General features: G+C 35.7%; 1 protein-coding gene across 6 annotated transcripts in view; it reads right to left on the reverse strand.

Moving 5' to 3' along the window:
- The window catches only part of GRM8 (glutamate metabotropic receptor 8), a 337,236-nt gene that overhangs the window by 32,371 nt on the left and 286,881 nt on the right, over positions 1–17,984 (reverse strand). For 5 of the 6 annotated variants that reach the window (XM_065857875.2, XM_071803378.1, XM_071803380.1 and 2 more), the window contains one exon: positions 14,324–15,259. The exons of the other annotated variant lie outside the window; for it this stretch is intronic. In XM_065857875.2, coding sequence (XP_065713947.1) covers positions 14,324–15,259 — 936 coding nt within the window. The remainder of the gene's footprint in view (positions 1–14,323; positions 15,260–17,984) is intronic. 6 annotated transcript variants of the gene reach the window in all.

Below are 17,984 nucleotides of genomic sequence, written 5' to 3' on the forward strand. Positions count from 1 at the left end.
AGCACTAAAGACAGAGACAAAAAGTCTGAAATACCAAAGATCTTACTTTTTTTTTTGTTGTTCAATTTCTTTTTTTTTTTCTGATTTTTTTTTTTTTTGCCAATTTTTAATAAAGGATATTTCCTTTCTCTACAAAGATTTCACATTAATGATAGGACAATGTCTTATAGAAAGTTCAGCTGTCTAACCCAGCCGATCAAAAGGACACAACATTCCCCAGAAAGGTTGTTCTCTACCTTTGAATCCTACTGTGAATAGTTTATACTGATCTTAAAAAGGGATGGTAAAACTTAGGCATACTGTGCTTGCTAATTTAGATTTACTCTTCCATGTTACCAGTGGTGGGAGATCTGTACTTCATCTTCAGACACCTGTATGTTTGTAAAAGTAGTCCAAGCTCAGAAAATTAAATTCCACCTGACCTTGCAGCAAGCAGCATAGCTGTATGAAGGTTTCATTGGTCACATAAGAGTGCTGCAACTACAGAGATGTGTGGCAGTGACTGAATCATGCTGTAGGGACACACTGAGGTCCACACTCAGAAGTAATGTCTCCTGGTCTTTTTCTTGAGTGCTTCTCTCAAAGGTACTTCAAGCTTCTCAAACTGCTGTGTGGAAGAAACTCCTCTGATCAACCTAGGAGTCATATTTTATCCTGTTTTGCAAGTAGCCATACATACTACATGAAATCACTGGAGCATGGCAACCACCTACAGCACAGGATAATCTTTTCTCTTAAGAGAATGTATCACCCAAAGGCATAATAAGCTTACCAGATCCTTCTGTCATCAGTGTGTCATAAGAGATCATGCCTTCATTACCCACTACCTTCAATATTTATAGTATATGATCATTCTGTGTAGCTAGTCAACCCTTTTTCTTCTCCTACTGCGCTCCATTGTGGCGTTGTTCACATCCAAAATTTTAGCTTGAATAACATCTATACTCGAGAAAGGACAGAACCCGATGTTTTCTGCTCTTTCCCTTGCAGTCTTTGACATAACTGAAAAGAAGAGGAAGCTACTTTAGGAGCTACAGTCTATATGTCCCAGAGCGCTAAAATTAAGCTTGCACAAAAGCTTTCATTATGAAAACACATTTGCAGAGTGTTTTCTTTTGTATCTGGGTCAACTTGCATAAATTTTATTCTGAGGAAAATGGAAATTCATTTACTAAAAAAATTGACTGAAAGCAGAAATAGGAAACTCAGACAAAATATCTGATGTGGCTTCATCAAATGATACAGTACAGCAGATGTGGCTCTTTGCCTCCTTTGAAATGTCCTGTGTGGTATGAAATAGCACGTAACCAAAAGGAACTCCACGTTTCTTACTAATAAATTAAATTTTCTTTTAGCTGATGTGCTACCCTGTTGCACTGGACTTCATGGTACCAGAACAATTACAATATCTTGCCGAATCTCCAGAAGTGTACATTTGAATTTGTTCCTCAAGCAGTCAGGCAGATGGATCACTGTAGGTCACTTCCAAATTGTCTCTCTCCTCTCCTCTCCTCTCCTCTCCTCTCCTCTCCTCTCCTCTCCTCTCCTCTCCTCTCCTCTCCTCTCCTCTCCTCTCCTCTCCTCTCCTCTCCTCTCCTCTCCTCTCCTCTCCTCTCCTCTCCTCTCCTCTCCTCTCCTCTCCTCTCCTCCTCTCCTTTCTTGAATTCAGCAATCATGATGACCATGCAGTAATGGCTGGTTTGATAACGGGATCAAATATTGCTGTAAGAAATGCTTGCTATATGATTTCCTTGCATGCCTTGGGTACGGAAGTATGTCTTTAAACACACAGAACAACCCATTCTTGAACTCAAGAAAGTGGTTTAACATACCTTAAATCCACACATAAAAAAAATAATTAAACTGAATTTGAAAGTTCTGGTCTGGACTTGTAGGAATATTACAAACAGAACTGAAGATTACTGACCTGGCACTCTCTCATGTTGTGAAAAATAATCAAGAACTATGTACAACACAGCAATATGTGTCATGTGAAAATCTGTCTAAATGGTAAACTTTCAGGACAATGGTTCCACTAGATGTCCTTCCCACCTTAAACAACATCGTAAGTGAGACAAATATAATTAGCTGAGATTTTATTCAATATCTCCATACATTATTTTCCAGCTAGTTTTTCCTCATCTGCATATTCAAAGGACAACATAGAAATAAAAAGGCGTGCCATTACTAAAACTTTCAACCTAAGCACTCTCCTAGAAGGTTTCTCATGACAATCTTTAGCTAGTCATTCATTCTCACTGCACAGGAAGGTTTTTCAGTGGAAACAGAAACCTGATGCCTCCATAAAATAGATATTGGATGTTTTGGGTTTTTTTCCCGAAGTTATTCAGTAATCTTATTGGACAATTAAAGATACGCAACAAAGACATATGCATATAGAGTCTCAAAAGATAAACACAGTATTAAAGGGCTGGACTTTGCACAAACTGTATATATCTACTAGATAGAAAATTGTCAGGATTAGGAAATAAGTGATATGTGGCTGAATTTACAGCAGAATATCTTGGGCGTATTAAAATTTCAGACTTCTAACCTTTCCAAACTAAAACCTGGTTTTCTTAAGGTTTTCTCCAGTCTGCTTTCCAGCACTGCTCCCTAAACACAACCACACTACTGTTTGTTAAAACATTTCCTCATAATTTGTTCTGTGTCTCTGCAATACCTATATCTCCTGGTAGATAACTGTTTATTCATCTGAAAGAAGATGCCATGACAGTGGCTTTTTAATAGACTGCAGCCGGGCATGGTGTATATATGTGAATAAACAGGACAAGACCTGTCTTTGAAAATCACATGTAGTCTAGTTCCATTAATGTCCATTGACGGACCTAAGTACTTTAAGCTTTTAGGAAGCAACACGGATTTTTCTTTTCTTTTTTTAATACAGATTGGTCAAACACACTAATTAGATTGTGAGCAAAATACAGTCATCATCTGAATAAGAGAACATGTATATTTAAACTTCTAAGGAAAGAGTGTGATTCTTCAAAATAAGTGAAAGAAGCTTGGTCAAGGAAAAAAAAAAAAGGAGAAAGAGAGAGGTGAATTGTGAATATATAGGAAAAACAATTTCAATGAGTAGTCGACACATAGAGTGTGGGTTCTCTGTGAAATATCCTTCACCCAAGTGCATGGCTTTGTAGGAGGAAGTGAGTATTGCTTACCAAAGCAGAAAAAAAAATCACAGAGAAAATAAGCACACTGGTGCTCTGAAACACAGCACTGCTGCCTAACCTGACAGGTTAGATCTAAGTTACTCGCTTATACTCTGCCATTTCAAAAAACATGGTAGTGTTAACTGTAGTAGAAATAGGTCTTGGTATTGACTCTGAGGTATTACCTGTGTTGGAGAGCTGCCCACAGTTTAATTTTGCAGCCACAGGGGTCTAGTCATTTGTCAGTGTGTGTGCACAACTTCTTTAACATTAAGAGGAATATGTGTGTTCATCCATGGGCAAAGAGGCCCAAATAGCTTGTGTAAGTATTCAGATGACACAATTAAAATCAGGCTTAATCCTTCTGATTCTGTAGACAAAAAGCCTAGCATAATTTCACAAAAGCTTTTACTTCAGTCATCTATAGAAGACAGAAATTATTAATCAGGCTTATAGTCAAACAGTGTTCTGCAAGGTACAGGTATATTCTGTAGCATGAAACTGAAAGCACTTAAAAATCTCTTTGTTGCAATTAAAAAATAAATTTCTATCCATAGCTGATCTTCAGCACATTCTCAGTGTTTTGAAATACAATGAACTTTTGCCAGCAGACAGGTATTGAAGCCACATTAAGCTATGTCATGCATAAGTGCCCTGTTCAATCACAGTTTTGCCATTTCCTTGTATATTCTGGTGACCTTGAGAGAAAATGGATATAGTCAACTGCTAAAATGTCTGTCTGGATACTAAAATGGCTGACTCTGAAGCTCCTCCCCAAAGCAAGAGTGTCTGAAGAAATGCCAGCTAACAGTGCTTCCCAATAGCCCACAGTATAACACAGAACCTTCCCAAGTACCATACAGAGCTACATGGATATGAAGAGAAAGGCCAATGAAGGAAACAGTCAACAAGATCTGCTTATTACATCCCTGCCTAGGGGACAGGAGGAAGCATACCACATATTTCTCTTTCCTACACCTATGCCTCCTTCATGCTTATGAACTTCTACTGTAGTAACTAAGCACAGTATGACACAATTTAAGGATATAATGTATTTAGCATTTTTCCTGGTTTGGATGTTTAGAAAATCAGACTTGCCTGCAGTGTATTTTCATAGCATTCTCGTGGTATGCAGGAGGATTCTAACACAAATAGGGCTGTTTATTAAAACTACGTGAAAGAATAGGATAGCCAGCTCGAGATAAAGCCAAGCCATATATTATGATTGCATAAACAATGAAAAATAGACTGTCAAATTCCGCAATTATATTATTGTATAACACAGATGCCTTTAGAAAACCTTCTAGTGGCTTGGAAAATAGATAAGATCCATACAGAGGAAAGATTAAAGGAAGAGTTAACAGCAGTTGGGTCAGGGACATAAACATTTATTGATATCATTGAGAAAACTCCCACTCACTTGGACTGGATTGTGGCTTTGCCTGAATCTTTCAGAAATGGAGCACAAAGCAAAGGAACTAAAACTTGGATAGATTTGAGAATGCTCGATGTAGTTGGAAAATTTTGCTAAATTTAAGACTAAAAGTAACAAATCCCAATAACAAAAAGCCAACATCAATGTCATTGAGGGAGAGGATGCAGAGTCTAGGTGCCAAGTCACACAGAAAAGAACTAGGATTTCGGATATCACGGAAGAAAAGTGGAACTGGTTGGAATAACTGTTCTATCTTGGACAAATTATAAAGTAAGTAAACAGGGAAACAAGAGAAGAGGATATAAAGAGTAGCAAAAAATGAAGGTTGATGAGGACAAAGGTTATGGCTCTGGTGGTGGTTGGAAACAAAGAAATTACAAGCCTCATTGGCAAGGTAAATAGTGTGGAGGGAATAGCAGAGAAATTTCCAACTTGGAAATGTGGCAGCCTTGATGGAGATATCTGATCTTTGTAGACCAGTAAAATTTCATCCAGTGTAATGGCTCAGAGAGATAGAAGGTGATGTGTTCTGGAGGAAGCTATTTCAGACTGTATCATAATTTGCATTGTATGTGTAGGATTTCTCTTTCAAAGCACCTTTTCAGCAGATCAGTTCTTAAGGAAAACACATGGTGCAAACAGTTCCCTTAGGGATACTGTTTGAAAAGCAGTTCTGGGCTTTGGGACCAATTTCTGTATCATGCTACATTGGTTTGCCTGTGGTTTTTTTATGACTAGATTAGGAGATAGATGCTTTGCCTACTGTGAGCACTTCTGCTATACCTCACTCAATTACAAGTGCTAGTTTAGTAGAAAAGACACTTGCAAAACATCATGTGTTCCACAGCTTCAGAGCTAAAAATCTTTTCCCATGTTTGCTATCGAAGTCTTTTAAATAGTTTCACACTTCTGGTCTCTTTCTGACCTCGCTGTTTTGTAACTGGGAAACGTTTTACCATATCCATTTGAATGGCACTCACAATACCTCTGAATACCTGCTGTTATTCCATCTGAGCTCAGTGGAGTTACAAAAGAGACAATCAAGTCCTGTGCCTTTCTTCCCTTCATTGTTCAACTATTCTTATTATACCATGGTTAAGAGAAGAACATTTTCTGTAAAAAAAAAAAGATATATGGAGGTCTGGTGTCATCAGTTCTATCAATGAACCTGATAATAAGACTTTAATCCCATCCATATGTTTCAAAATATCAAGTAAACATGACCTTGATAATCACCATGAAAACAATCATTTGACTGTTCTACTAGGGTGATGTTTCTGGTAAATTGACATTATGAAATCACCAAAAAGTTTGGAAAGCACCATTTTAGGAAAACATCAAACTGCATTTACATACTGAAAATTCATGTCTAAAGTGAAGAGTATATTTTATAATTGATTCATTTTAGCTGGATTATTAGAAAAGAAGTATAACATTCTGTCCCTATTGGCTTAGCTCATATGGATCTCTCTTTGTCATTTTATTGCATGTTAAGAAGCTTCACTGGAAATGGAAAGAGAAATAGACTTTCAGTAAAACAGATGTAAATGACTAATTAAAGTCTTTGTTTTGTAGAAGGTGACCATATATATATTGAAATTATTGCTTCTGTTGGGCCTTTAAGCTAATTGTTCTGGTTTCATGAAAGAAAGGGCCTACAGTTGTGTAAAATGAAATACTTGTACATACACACTTGCGTGCTTATCCAGTGTTAACAATCTAGTTAAAGATTTATTCCCATAATAGATTTAGTTTTGCTTTTTAAGAGTAAGCACAAAGCTCACTAGTCAGTGTGAAATCAGACTTCCATCATTTTCTGGTTCCTGATATTTCCATCTTTATGAGATATGAATTTAACATTCACTGTCACCTAAATGAAATTTTAGACCTTTATGGTGTTTGTCAAACCTGTTACAAATTTTACTGGGTTTATATCTAATTAAATTTCGGTTCTGGATCTTATATTTTTATTGGATGTCCAACTCACTGACATAGTCTCAGCTGCACAAACTGCTTTACTTAACTAATACTTTAGTTGAGTCACCATAATTGTCCTTGAAAATGTTATTAGTCTAAAGGAAATATGGTGTAATGATAAGGTTCTGATCATGAGTCAAGTTCCAGATGTGGTATATGATGAGCTTGTACATGCATTGTTACTAAAGCTCAGCCTGTGCATGGCAATTTACCAGTCCACAGAATTTTATTGTATTTGAAAGATCAAAATCTTGATAGAGTTATGAAACCCATGCAAAATTGTAATTATTGTAGTAGGAAATAAGATGAGAAGCTGAATATCTGTTCAAAGCTAAGCTAATAACCTTTTTAATTTGTTTCTTCTCTTTCATGCATGTGTTTACTTGTTTTCAGTAAGGTAAGAACACTGTTAAAGCTACAACAAAGGCTATTTTTGTACTGCTTCCAACTTGGCAGGAGCTCGCAAGTACAAGTCTCACAAGACCATACCAGAAGGAGGTCCAACTCAATTTCTAAACAGCGTTCTATTTAAAGATTTTATATTTTTCTCAACAAAGGTGTAAAAAATAGCTGCAATTAACTTCCTATTACCCACAGATATATTTGTTTCCCAGTATGTGCGCTTAACACATCATTCTTAACTGAAAAAAAAATATCTCTTCCTCTGTATTTACAAACATATTCAATTCCATTTTTCAGTAAGCAATAAATTTGCTTAAAGATACTGTCTGTTCAGCTTGTGTTATTACCAGTTTTGCTTTATCGAAATTAAACTAGCCCTACCAATGCCCTAGAGCTAAGAATTTATAAATTGCAAGTCACTTCATTGTCTTGAAGCAATGGCTGAAAGAAATGGGGTCCTGTCAGGCCACAGGGCTGCACTAGAATTAATCACTGAAATATTTGTTGGTCAGTAACACATCAACCTGATCTGATCTAAGACCAGATTTTAGTCTGAAATGAGTTTGTAGTCACATACACTTCTGTGAGGATGAGCTTCTATTAGGTGTCTGAGTCCAAAAATTGCTACATACTCCTTCATTCTGAATGTATAAGAATGGACTGTATTGAATACAAAACAAGGTGCAGGAGCTATATCTGTCTCAATCCAGTTTTTTGTAAGGTCCCACGGTGCAACTTTTCATGTGCATCTTTTGAATCATTATTGTTGCATACAGAGAGGCTTGCAACTGATCAAAGGAAATATGCTTGCTTTTAATGAACTGTTAAGCTGTCTGTGGTCTTCTTCAGATGCAGTGTGGCTGAACACCAGTTGTCAGTACATGATCATCAGGACATGAAGCAGCCAAAAGCAAGATTAAAATCTAAGATGTATTATATACTTTTTCTTTTTATACAAAACCATCAGTGACTCTGACATTGACCTGTGCATAATAATGACAGAGAAGACCCCATCTCACAGTTACACTTGTAGATGGAACACAATAATGACAGTTTATAGCATATTAATATCAACAAGCAGTCTCTTTCTTGCTGTGCTAAGTTCATCTAATAGAACTGGAAGGATTTCTTATTTACCTGCACATGTTGAAGAAAAACAGATTTTTAGCACTGAACAAATCAGAGCTAAAAGATCAGCATTTTCATGAGGTGAATCTGGTTACAGTAGATATACAGTAGATAAGGCATATCTTTTTTTCCCAGGTTATCTCTTTGAAACATTTGTGGTGTTTCACAAGCTGCCCTCTGTGATTCTTTACAGAAGTAGATGAAGAAGACAGAATTATCTAGCTATCTGCACTTTACAAAATTCTTTCTGCTTCTCAGAATTAGGTACCTATCACAGAAGCCAGCAAGCAGGCAAAAAGGTCTATTTAATGCTTTCTGGCAAGCATTCTTGTTTTGTGTACCTAACTCTCTGACTTACCCCAGAATAGGACAGGAAGAAGGTCACAGGTTAATTTACTTTTTATGGCAAGTCTTTCCTGTCTCCTTCTTTCCCAAAGACCCTGAAGCTATCATTCAACATGGGACCACAAGCAAACATGTCAGATAAGCAAAACGCGGGTGTTTCTCATTATGTGAAAGGTGCACATCTCTTCAACGTACACACTAGGTATGCCAGCTCAGTGCTTATAGTGGAATAGATATGCAACGATGCAGAAAATAACAGTGTATACAATCTACAGGTGCACACGAATGTCTCACTGAAGTGAAAATAGTGGTTTTATATTTTATTAAATGATCTACTTCTTTCTTAGAGAAGCTGGCATTTTCTTTCTTCCTGATACCTCCTAATAACCTTATAATTAAAATCAGTGCTCAGTGTACATACTTGAAATGCTAGTGAATTAATTAATATTAAAGTAATGAGAGAAATTAAATATACAACCTAAAGATTGTAGGCATATCTTAAAACAATAAAGTTCAGTCTTTAAAATTACGTATGCATTACCTTTGCACTAAGTCCTTCATTCAGCAAAAACACCTGCTGAAACTTGAATACACACTATGGTGAATAACAAAAAATCTAAATAGGGGCTAGCACTTTTAAAAGTAGCTGGATTCAGCCCTCTACAAGATTTCATTGAGTGAGGAGGACAGTCTGAAAGAAATCTTTCCTGTAGCTCTCATGTACTTCAAGCAGGCAGGTCACACCTACATCTAATGAGCCGGCAGAAGCAGAGGCACCTTTTTCCTTCAGCAAACCTTTGCAGATGCATTTCACCTCAAAAGAACATGAAGGAACTTGGCATCCTTGCCTCTTTTTCATCTAATCATTCATTTCTGGAGTGAAAATAAAACATTACAAAAAGTATGCCCTTTCTTAATGTACACTTCCCAATGAGAAGGACAACATATTTATCAGATGATCTGGTCAATTTTATCTAATTTGTTATATTCCTAAACATGCAAATATTCAGTTACTAATAGTTCGGGTTTTTTTAAACCAGCATGTCCTCCTATATTCTAAAGATTCTGAAAAAATCAGCAATAGTACAGAAATTGAGTTTTTAACAATGATAAACTCTGGAAAGTATCACTTTGGGAGGCTTCTAACTTCAAATCCCATAAGAATGTAAATTAGAAACTGTTCCAAAGATCCCTTGCACGTTCTGCACAGTGTTGGCACTAAAGATACTTGTTTAATCAAGCCAAACATTATTCATAAAATAGAAGAAATACTTTATTTTTCCTCTGATGTGTACTGCATGGACTACCTGCAGAGTTAAATCTCTGAATATGATCAGAACTGGAAGATTATGCTTCAAGGCAAAGAAAAGGCTTGGTGCCATCTGCTTCCTTAAAACACAGTCTGAGGCATCATTGAGATGCTTTATTTTCTTACAGGCACAGGAATGGAATTAGCCAAGAATTCATAACACAAACACTCACACACACAAAAGTTATTTGTCTAAATTTTGTAGAAATGTGGGGAGAAGCAGTGGATCTCTTCCTGAATTGTTACTAGTAGCTTTTTTGTTATTTTTTTTTAATATAAATAGCGTATCTTACTAGACTGATGGAGCTACCTCTCCCTCAAACTGAGAACTGGGTAGCTTCTACCTGACAACTACAACAGCAGGTAACAGGTCAAATTAATATTGAGATACTCTTGGAAGTGTTCCAGTCTTCTTTTACTGTCGCTAACAGCTGGATATAACCATAAGATCTACATGATAAGCAAATCCAGATGAAAAAAACTGGAATAGTAAGATCATAAGGATAATAATTTATGGGAAGATTTCTGTCATACTTTAAAATTTGCTTTGCCTTTACTGCAGCTATGAAAAGAGAGATAAAACATCTCAGAATAATTTGAAGTATTTTAAAATGTGTCTGCCTTGTTAGATTAAACCTTGCAAGTGCTTCCGGTGGGAAGAGAAGGAAAAAAGTCCTTCAGTGTTTTCTATGGTCCTCTTTTACAGTATGGGAAACAAATAGTGTTCTTCTCACTCAAAACAGTATTTCCAGGTTAATAAAATAAATTATGTCTTTATTATCAGTAAATGAACATAATCAATCCACCTGTCAAAACTAGCAAAATGAAGGAAATTTTAGAAATTTAGTTTATCAAATAGGGATGTAATTTAGACACCCATCTATCCTCAGCTGATTTTTATGCAGTCTGCTGTCGTAACTTAATTCTACCCAGAGGTTCATCAAACATATATTTTAATCACTAAGCTAATTTCACTGTTTTTTTTTTTCTGTGACATTCCAGTATTCATGACATTTTAAACATCTCTATTCCAGATGATCCTAGTACTTTCAGTGTTTTGCCATGTACACACACATGCATGACACAGATGAAGGCTATATTCACAGAATGCTTTCTCTCAGAATTTCACCCCTTTTCTTCTAAAGCACCTCACTGACATTTATGCAAGTGTTAGAAAATTGGTATCTTATGTCTTAGGTTTACATTTTCTATTTAGCTCAATGATACACTGGAATAATTTAACTAATAGTAGTAGGTTCCTTTTGTAAAGAAGCAGCTGTCAAAACAGGTTTGATCACGAATTGACAAAATAATTAATTAGACAAAAAAAAAAATCAACACCTATTTTTCCTTGGGAACATCTGTAAAAATTACAATCCAAATATGGCATCTTTAAAAACACAAGGGTTTATAATCTACTCTTTGAGATTAAGGACAAACAATGAACACAAAGTCCTAAAAAAGCCACCAAGTCTGGGTTATACAAGGTTATTTTGGACTGATATTTTAACCTGTTGTTAGTTTTCCATATATATATATATATATTACTTTTAATTTCTTGAATATTATATAATAGTTTTTTCAATTTTGTATTTGTTTAAACTTATACGTAAACTGAGATAATATGTGTAGAAACAGCATCTGTTATAAAGGGCTGTTAAAAATGTTACAAATGTCAAGACTATAAATCAACATATTCTCACTGAGTCTTGCTAAGTCACCTTAACTTTTACCATGTTTTCTCTTACAGATGTGTCACAACATGCAACTTCAGGCATTTAACTCAGCTGTATTAACCAGCTGGAGACCCAAGGTTCCTCACGTGCACAATGGAGAGAGATGAGTTTCCCGTGTTTTACTTCACAGCAAGAACACATAAGATACAGTCTCTCTACAGTAATGCACTTATGGTTATTTACACGGCCTTCGTCATGCATATTTGAAGTTTGAATACTCAATTTATGGACTTGTGCCAACTGTACAGGTTTATACTCCTCCAGTTTCTATCCATAATCTCTTAGTAGATTTACACTTTTGGAATCTGATCCAAGGCCACTGGAAATAAAGGTAAACTTTCCATGATTATCTATGAGTTTTGAATCTAAACACCTGTTTTTAGCATCAATGGTCCTTATTTTTCATCAGTGGAAATATTTTGACAGTGAAATAAAAATAAAATCTTCTCAATATGCTTTCTACTTAACCGGTGTTCATGGAATAGTGAAGTAAATATAACCTTGCTTTCAAAAAAATGCATGATGACTTCTGCTATTGTTGTATTCACTACCCATGTTTAGAAAAACAAGAAGTGGCTTGTAATGAATGCTGTGTTAAATTTTATTACTGTCAACATTTAAAAAAAAAGGAACCATTGCTTTCAAATGCTTTTAACTGGCCCAGCTTATTGCTCAGTTCTCTGAACAAACTCAAGCCATTAAAAAAAAAAAAAAAGATACTAATTTCAGCATTCTAAAATCAACTGCAAAGTAAACACCTAAAAAAAAGTCTGTTTCTCTTCTTTCATTTCTTTCATCATCCAAAAAGATCATAATACTGAATTTCAGGTAAGATATTCTATAATGTTTTAGTTTGTTTTGAAAATACTTCTTTTGTTGTTTTGCATTAACTGAGAAACCTACAAGTAACTGAGTTTATTCAGACGATGTATAAATGTGTGGACTAAGATATTACATTTTTGTCCTATTCAAACAAGCAATTTAATTGTATGAATCCACAAGCTATTATGATGATGTCTATAAGACTCAGTGTGGAAACATGTTTTTATTTGCAGGGAAAAAAAAAAAAAAAAGAAACACTGCAAAGAGTATTATTTGAATTACAGAGCTACTGTATTAGCATATTAATTTGGGTTTTGTCCTCCTGAATGTCATTATCTGAAGCATAACAAATCATTTAGGAAAAGAAAAAGAGAAACTTACAAGTGAAATTTAGTGTTAGAAGCTGTGCTATTTAGTATAATTTGTGTATTCAGTCTTGGGCTTCATAAAAGAAATGCAAAAGAGGTGTTCACTTATCTTCAGAGGTGAAAACAAAATCATCCTTCACTACAAGCTAGGGTGAATCAATGATGTAAATCAAAAATCACTGTGTAGTTACCAGTCAAGTAATATTTTTTGTGCTTGAATACTCAGAAATACATTTCTTTTGTTATAGATACTTGATACAAAACTGACTGGCCCAAGATGTTAAAATAAAACGTACTCCACATTTATATAACAAAGTATTTTTCTGACTTATGTCTGCATGTACAAAAAGTCAGAATGTAAATACAGTTCACCTTAACATGTTTTCCTATATCAAACAGGATTTTTTATCTGACTGTATATATGATATGCCATTACCTTAGTGCTCACTTCCCCTGACTTAATCCAAAAAGCCAAGGAAATGACGCCTGATCCAATTCAGCAAGCCTGCTTACTTTAATTTTAGTGACGAAAATATTTTTCTGCAATGCTCAATCCCCCATACAATTCCTCTCCTTGCATTAGTAGGTGTTTTATCAAGCTGTACAGTCTTATTCTCTAATTCTGCAGACAAGAGTCCCTCCTAAACCAAACCCTTGCACAATTATAACTGGGCACATGCTGACTTTTCCAATTAAATTAACTAAATATAAATGTACATTTTTAAACATTGTAAAAATGACCTGCTAGAAGAGAAGGGGAAACAGTTTATATAAAAGGTAGATTACTTCAATTTCTTATTTCTAAATCTCATAGATTTTCAGTTTTGAAGACTGATGCTGGTATCACTGCTCTTTCTTACCTAACTTGTCATTTTCTCCACTATCAGCTAGATAAAAACTCACACAAACAACATTTACTTCTGCCTTCCCATTACAGAAAAGTTAAATGTCTGATGTGTTTTGTACTGCCCACCATGACTGATATCAAGAATGTTCCATGCCAGTCGAACAAAGAATAATATCCAAGTATGCAGCATTAAATTTATCATTAAAAGATCTGGAAAATATTTTCTTTTTGATCTGAGAGAATAATCAGTGGATTATGCTTTCTCTGATTTTACATACACATCATACACTCCTTTTTTTTTTTTTAAGTTATGTGCATCAACCAGATAGAAAAGTAATTCTTTTTCATTCTGCCCAGACATTCTTCTTCATTATTTTTGACAAATGGAAGTCGATCTTCTTAGAATTTTAAAATGCAACTATTTCTATCAGATCTTCAGATGATAACAAAGATTTATAGTGCTTCATGTAACAGACTAGGACGTCACTGAATGGTAATAATAAACATTAAAAGAAACAGTCACTTAAGGAAATACTGAGAAAAGTGTCAACATTTTTGTGCCAGCCACACCACAACCACATTCAGTTTCTTGTGTTAAAATATAGGAAATCTAAATTTTGAATAATATATTTTATTATCTGTGAATTCTGAGAGTTTATTTGAAATTAGTATTAAGAATTACTCATTTGTAATAGTGAAAATATTGTAGTATTACAAGTATTGTGAGACGAATATAAAAAGAGGATAGTATTTTATTCGTAAACTTATTACCACTTACCTTCTCTGCTGATTGGGCCGTACCAAAAAAGATCGGAATAAAAGCTAACCAAATTATGCAGGTTGTGTACATAGTAAATCCAATGGGTTTTGCTTCGTTGAAGGTCTCTGGAACCCCTCTTGTTTTAATAGCATAAACAGTGCATGTGACCATCAAGAGAATACTGTATCCAAGGGAACAAATGAGAGAAAGATCTGAAATGTCACATTTGAGAACTCCCCTGGCATTTTCTGGTTCAAGTGTCCTCTGTTCTCCATAGTCTACAATGGTATGTGGTGGATCAATAGCAAACCAGATGAAGACTCCAATAAGCTGCATGGATATGAGACTGAAAGTGATCACCAGCTGGGAAGCTGGACTAATAAATTTGGGAGCTGTAACAGATTTTTTACCTTGTTCAAATATTCTGTGAATCCTGTTTGTTTTGGTAAGCAAGGCAGCATAGCTGAAACACATGCCAAGGCCTAAAAAGATCCTTCGAAATGAGCAGACCACTGTATCAGGAGTTGCAATCATTAGAAAAGTAATGGAGTAACAGAGAAAAATCCCAGTCAAAAGCACGTAACTGAGCTCCCGTCCAGAGGCCCTGACGATTGGTGTGTCATTGTACCGAACAAATGTCACAATCACAAAGGTGGTGGCAATTATGCCAAGAATAGCTATGAAGACAGGCACGATGGCCCAAGGAGAATGCCACTCCAGTTTGATTATAGGGATAAGCTGGCAATCTGTGCGGTTGATGTTTGGTCTCTTATTTATTGGGCACAGTTCACAGTTGAATTCATCCACCTGGTAATGGTACCCCTCGCAGCGCTCACAGTGCCAGCAGCAGGGCACTCCCTTCACGGTTTTCTTTCTTTCTCCCGCTTTACAGGGCAGGCTGCAGACAGATGCTGGATGAGTGCGTTCTCTATTAGCCCACTGCATGTCTTCTACCTGTGGGTATAAAAAATTAATGAGCCTTCTATTTTCCTCCATTTATAATACCCTAATCCTGGCCACAGGTTTGTCATAAATCACTACATGCTGACAGTACAAATACAGTTTACCATAATAAGAAACCTGTTTCTTTCCCTTGTATTGACTTTATGAAAGTGTTAAATGATTGTATCCAATAAATCATTCATGCCACAGGCTTGATGAGTGTCATTAGTTTCTATTTACCTCTTTATTTCTGACCAAATTGATGTCTGCAAAGATATTTATTGACTCCAGGCCAGTTTAAAAGGAAAAAACCCTGTCCAAAATGCTTTATGTTAATCACATGCAAATATAAATACCAATAGTTCTCAAGCATTTAATTACAAAATACAGCTATGTGAGTTTCAAATAAGTTTCTGGTACAGCAAAAAAATAGATTAAAATTTCCTTGCATCAGCTCTGGCTGAACAAATAATGCCAGAAAAAAAAGATCTGTGATGCCACCTCTTCCACAAATCTGCATATTTTATACTTTTCCACTTTCTAATTTCTGAAATGTACATGAGTGTTTTGTTTGTATTTCTAGAAGGTAAAAATGAGTATATATCATTTTCTGAATAATAATGGAAAAGATGTCATGACTGCTGCTTTAGTCCTCCTGATTTAAAAAGTCCAAGGATATTTTTGTAGTACAGAGCAGATGTACATAGGGCATTCTTGTTTTGTAAATCCCAGATTTCTCCATAGCAGCGCATTAAAAAAATATACTTTTTTCATCCACTTATCTATTCTTCCTGCATGCCCTCCATCTGAATAGGAAAGTCATGGATTTAAAGCATCTCCTGCTTAAAACTGTCACTCAGGTTGGTCCTAACTCTGCTTATCCCACCCTTAGTGAACCCATGTTCTGCCAGGGTTCACACTGAGTGAACCAGAGCAGTGCCAGGAGCAAAGAGTTACTTATAGGCACCAGAATCACTCAGTGTTGCTTCCATGTTCCACCTCTCATACCTTTATTAGGTGGTAAGCACTCAAGAACAAAGGACTCGTCTTATTCTTGAGTGCTTAGCACTTTTGTTTCCTTTGGAGGCTTTATTTATAAGTGAAACAGCAATAATATAACTTCACGTGTCAGGAATGTTTTCAGTTCCTTCTGGAGGAGGATAGAATGAGGACAGAGGATAATTGTGGCCTTAACAGTTTGTTTTTCCAGCAATTTTTCAACAGGTTTGAGAGAAAATTACAATGTAATGTTACCAGCCTCATTTACCTTCCTCAGAGTGCCGGAGCACCTGTTACAGCACCACACAAGGTAAATAAAGCAGCAACAAGCAGACGGGCACTTTGTCTCCACTGTCCATGCTTCTGCTCAGTGTAGGACTTTGTTCTTTTTAACCACTCAAGGGGGTGAACAAGGAAGCACACAATAATGAGGAGACAAGAAATGTACTTATACAACCAGCTCTGTGAATCCCCAGAGTCACTCAAGGACTTCAGAGGGATTTGGATTGGTTCTGAACCTACAGAAGTTAACCATACTTTATATCAAGGACTGTGATAATTACAAAAAATGCAGCATCTGGTGACTATCTAAAGGAAATCATTTAAGTAATTAGCTTCCTAGAAATGATAAGAATAATCCAGTTGCATGACACAGCTTTGACAGAGCCCTAGCAGAGCACTTGACACTCTAAGAAAATATCCGCCTCTGTTGCAATCCCCTGGTTTTAATCACTGAAATTCTCAAAGCCTGCATAACCCCTACTGTTTCATCTACTAGACAAGAGAGAAAACATGTTATGATGAAATCAGTGTGATAGCAAAGACATATTCTCCTTCACAGTGTTGTTAGGAGAATAAATACATCAAAGCTTGTGATTTAGTCAGATACTATAGTAATAGGGGAAACAGGAGGCCATGGTCATTAATCCAGATCTGTGGATAAGTTTGAGGTGACTCAAAAAAGAACAGTACTGCATATTTGCCAGATTATAGCACATAACACAGAATCAACAGGAGAATGCACAACACCTGATACATCATAAACTTGGAATGCATGGACAGGCAATATCTGATCTGGCAGAAAGCCTGATAGAATAAAGCTAAGGTGTCCAATTTTTTAAACACATTTGAACCAGCAAAGTGAGGTTATACTAGATAGTGAGTTTATACCAGATCAGCATTTAATACCATGAGGCTACAGTGTTGCTTATCTGGCATTAAGCGACCTAAAGCCACATTTACTGTATTGTGAATCCATAGTTCAGATAGATAAACATAATTCCTCTGTGTCTTTCAGAGTTTCTATTTTAACAAAGAATAAAAGGTGAAAAAATATCCTTTTACTGTACAGTTATTTATGATTTCACATACTTTCATCTTGATGGTGGTTTAATTGACTAAAAACATGCTTAAAAACTCTTCCTGGTTGGTAATACATTAGAATGCCTCAGGTTTTGCATCTCAGTGGCAAAAAGAGATAATAAATTCCTATTTCTGAAAGTCACTGGTAAAGATTCATATTATGTTTTTCATTCTAGTACATCTGACACATAAACTACACAAGGTAAACAACATGAGTCTTTTTTTTTTTTTAATTAATTATGAATATAACCACTATTAGCTGTTACCAATGGAAGAACTCAAACAAGAATGGACTCTTAAAACATAAAAAAACCCTAAATCAATGTAGAGGATAACCAGAATGAATGGCTGGTACAGGTACATTTTACAATTTATA

Source organism: Patagioenas fasciata, chromosome 1 (assembly GCF_037038585.1).
Source record: "Patagioenas fasciata isolate bPatFas1 chromosome 1, bPatFas1.hap1, whole genome shotgun sequence".
Taxonomy (NCBI): domain Eukaryota; kingdom Metazoa; phylum Chordata; class Aves; order Columbiformes; family Columbidae; genus Patagioenas; species Patagioenas fasciata.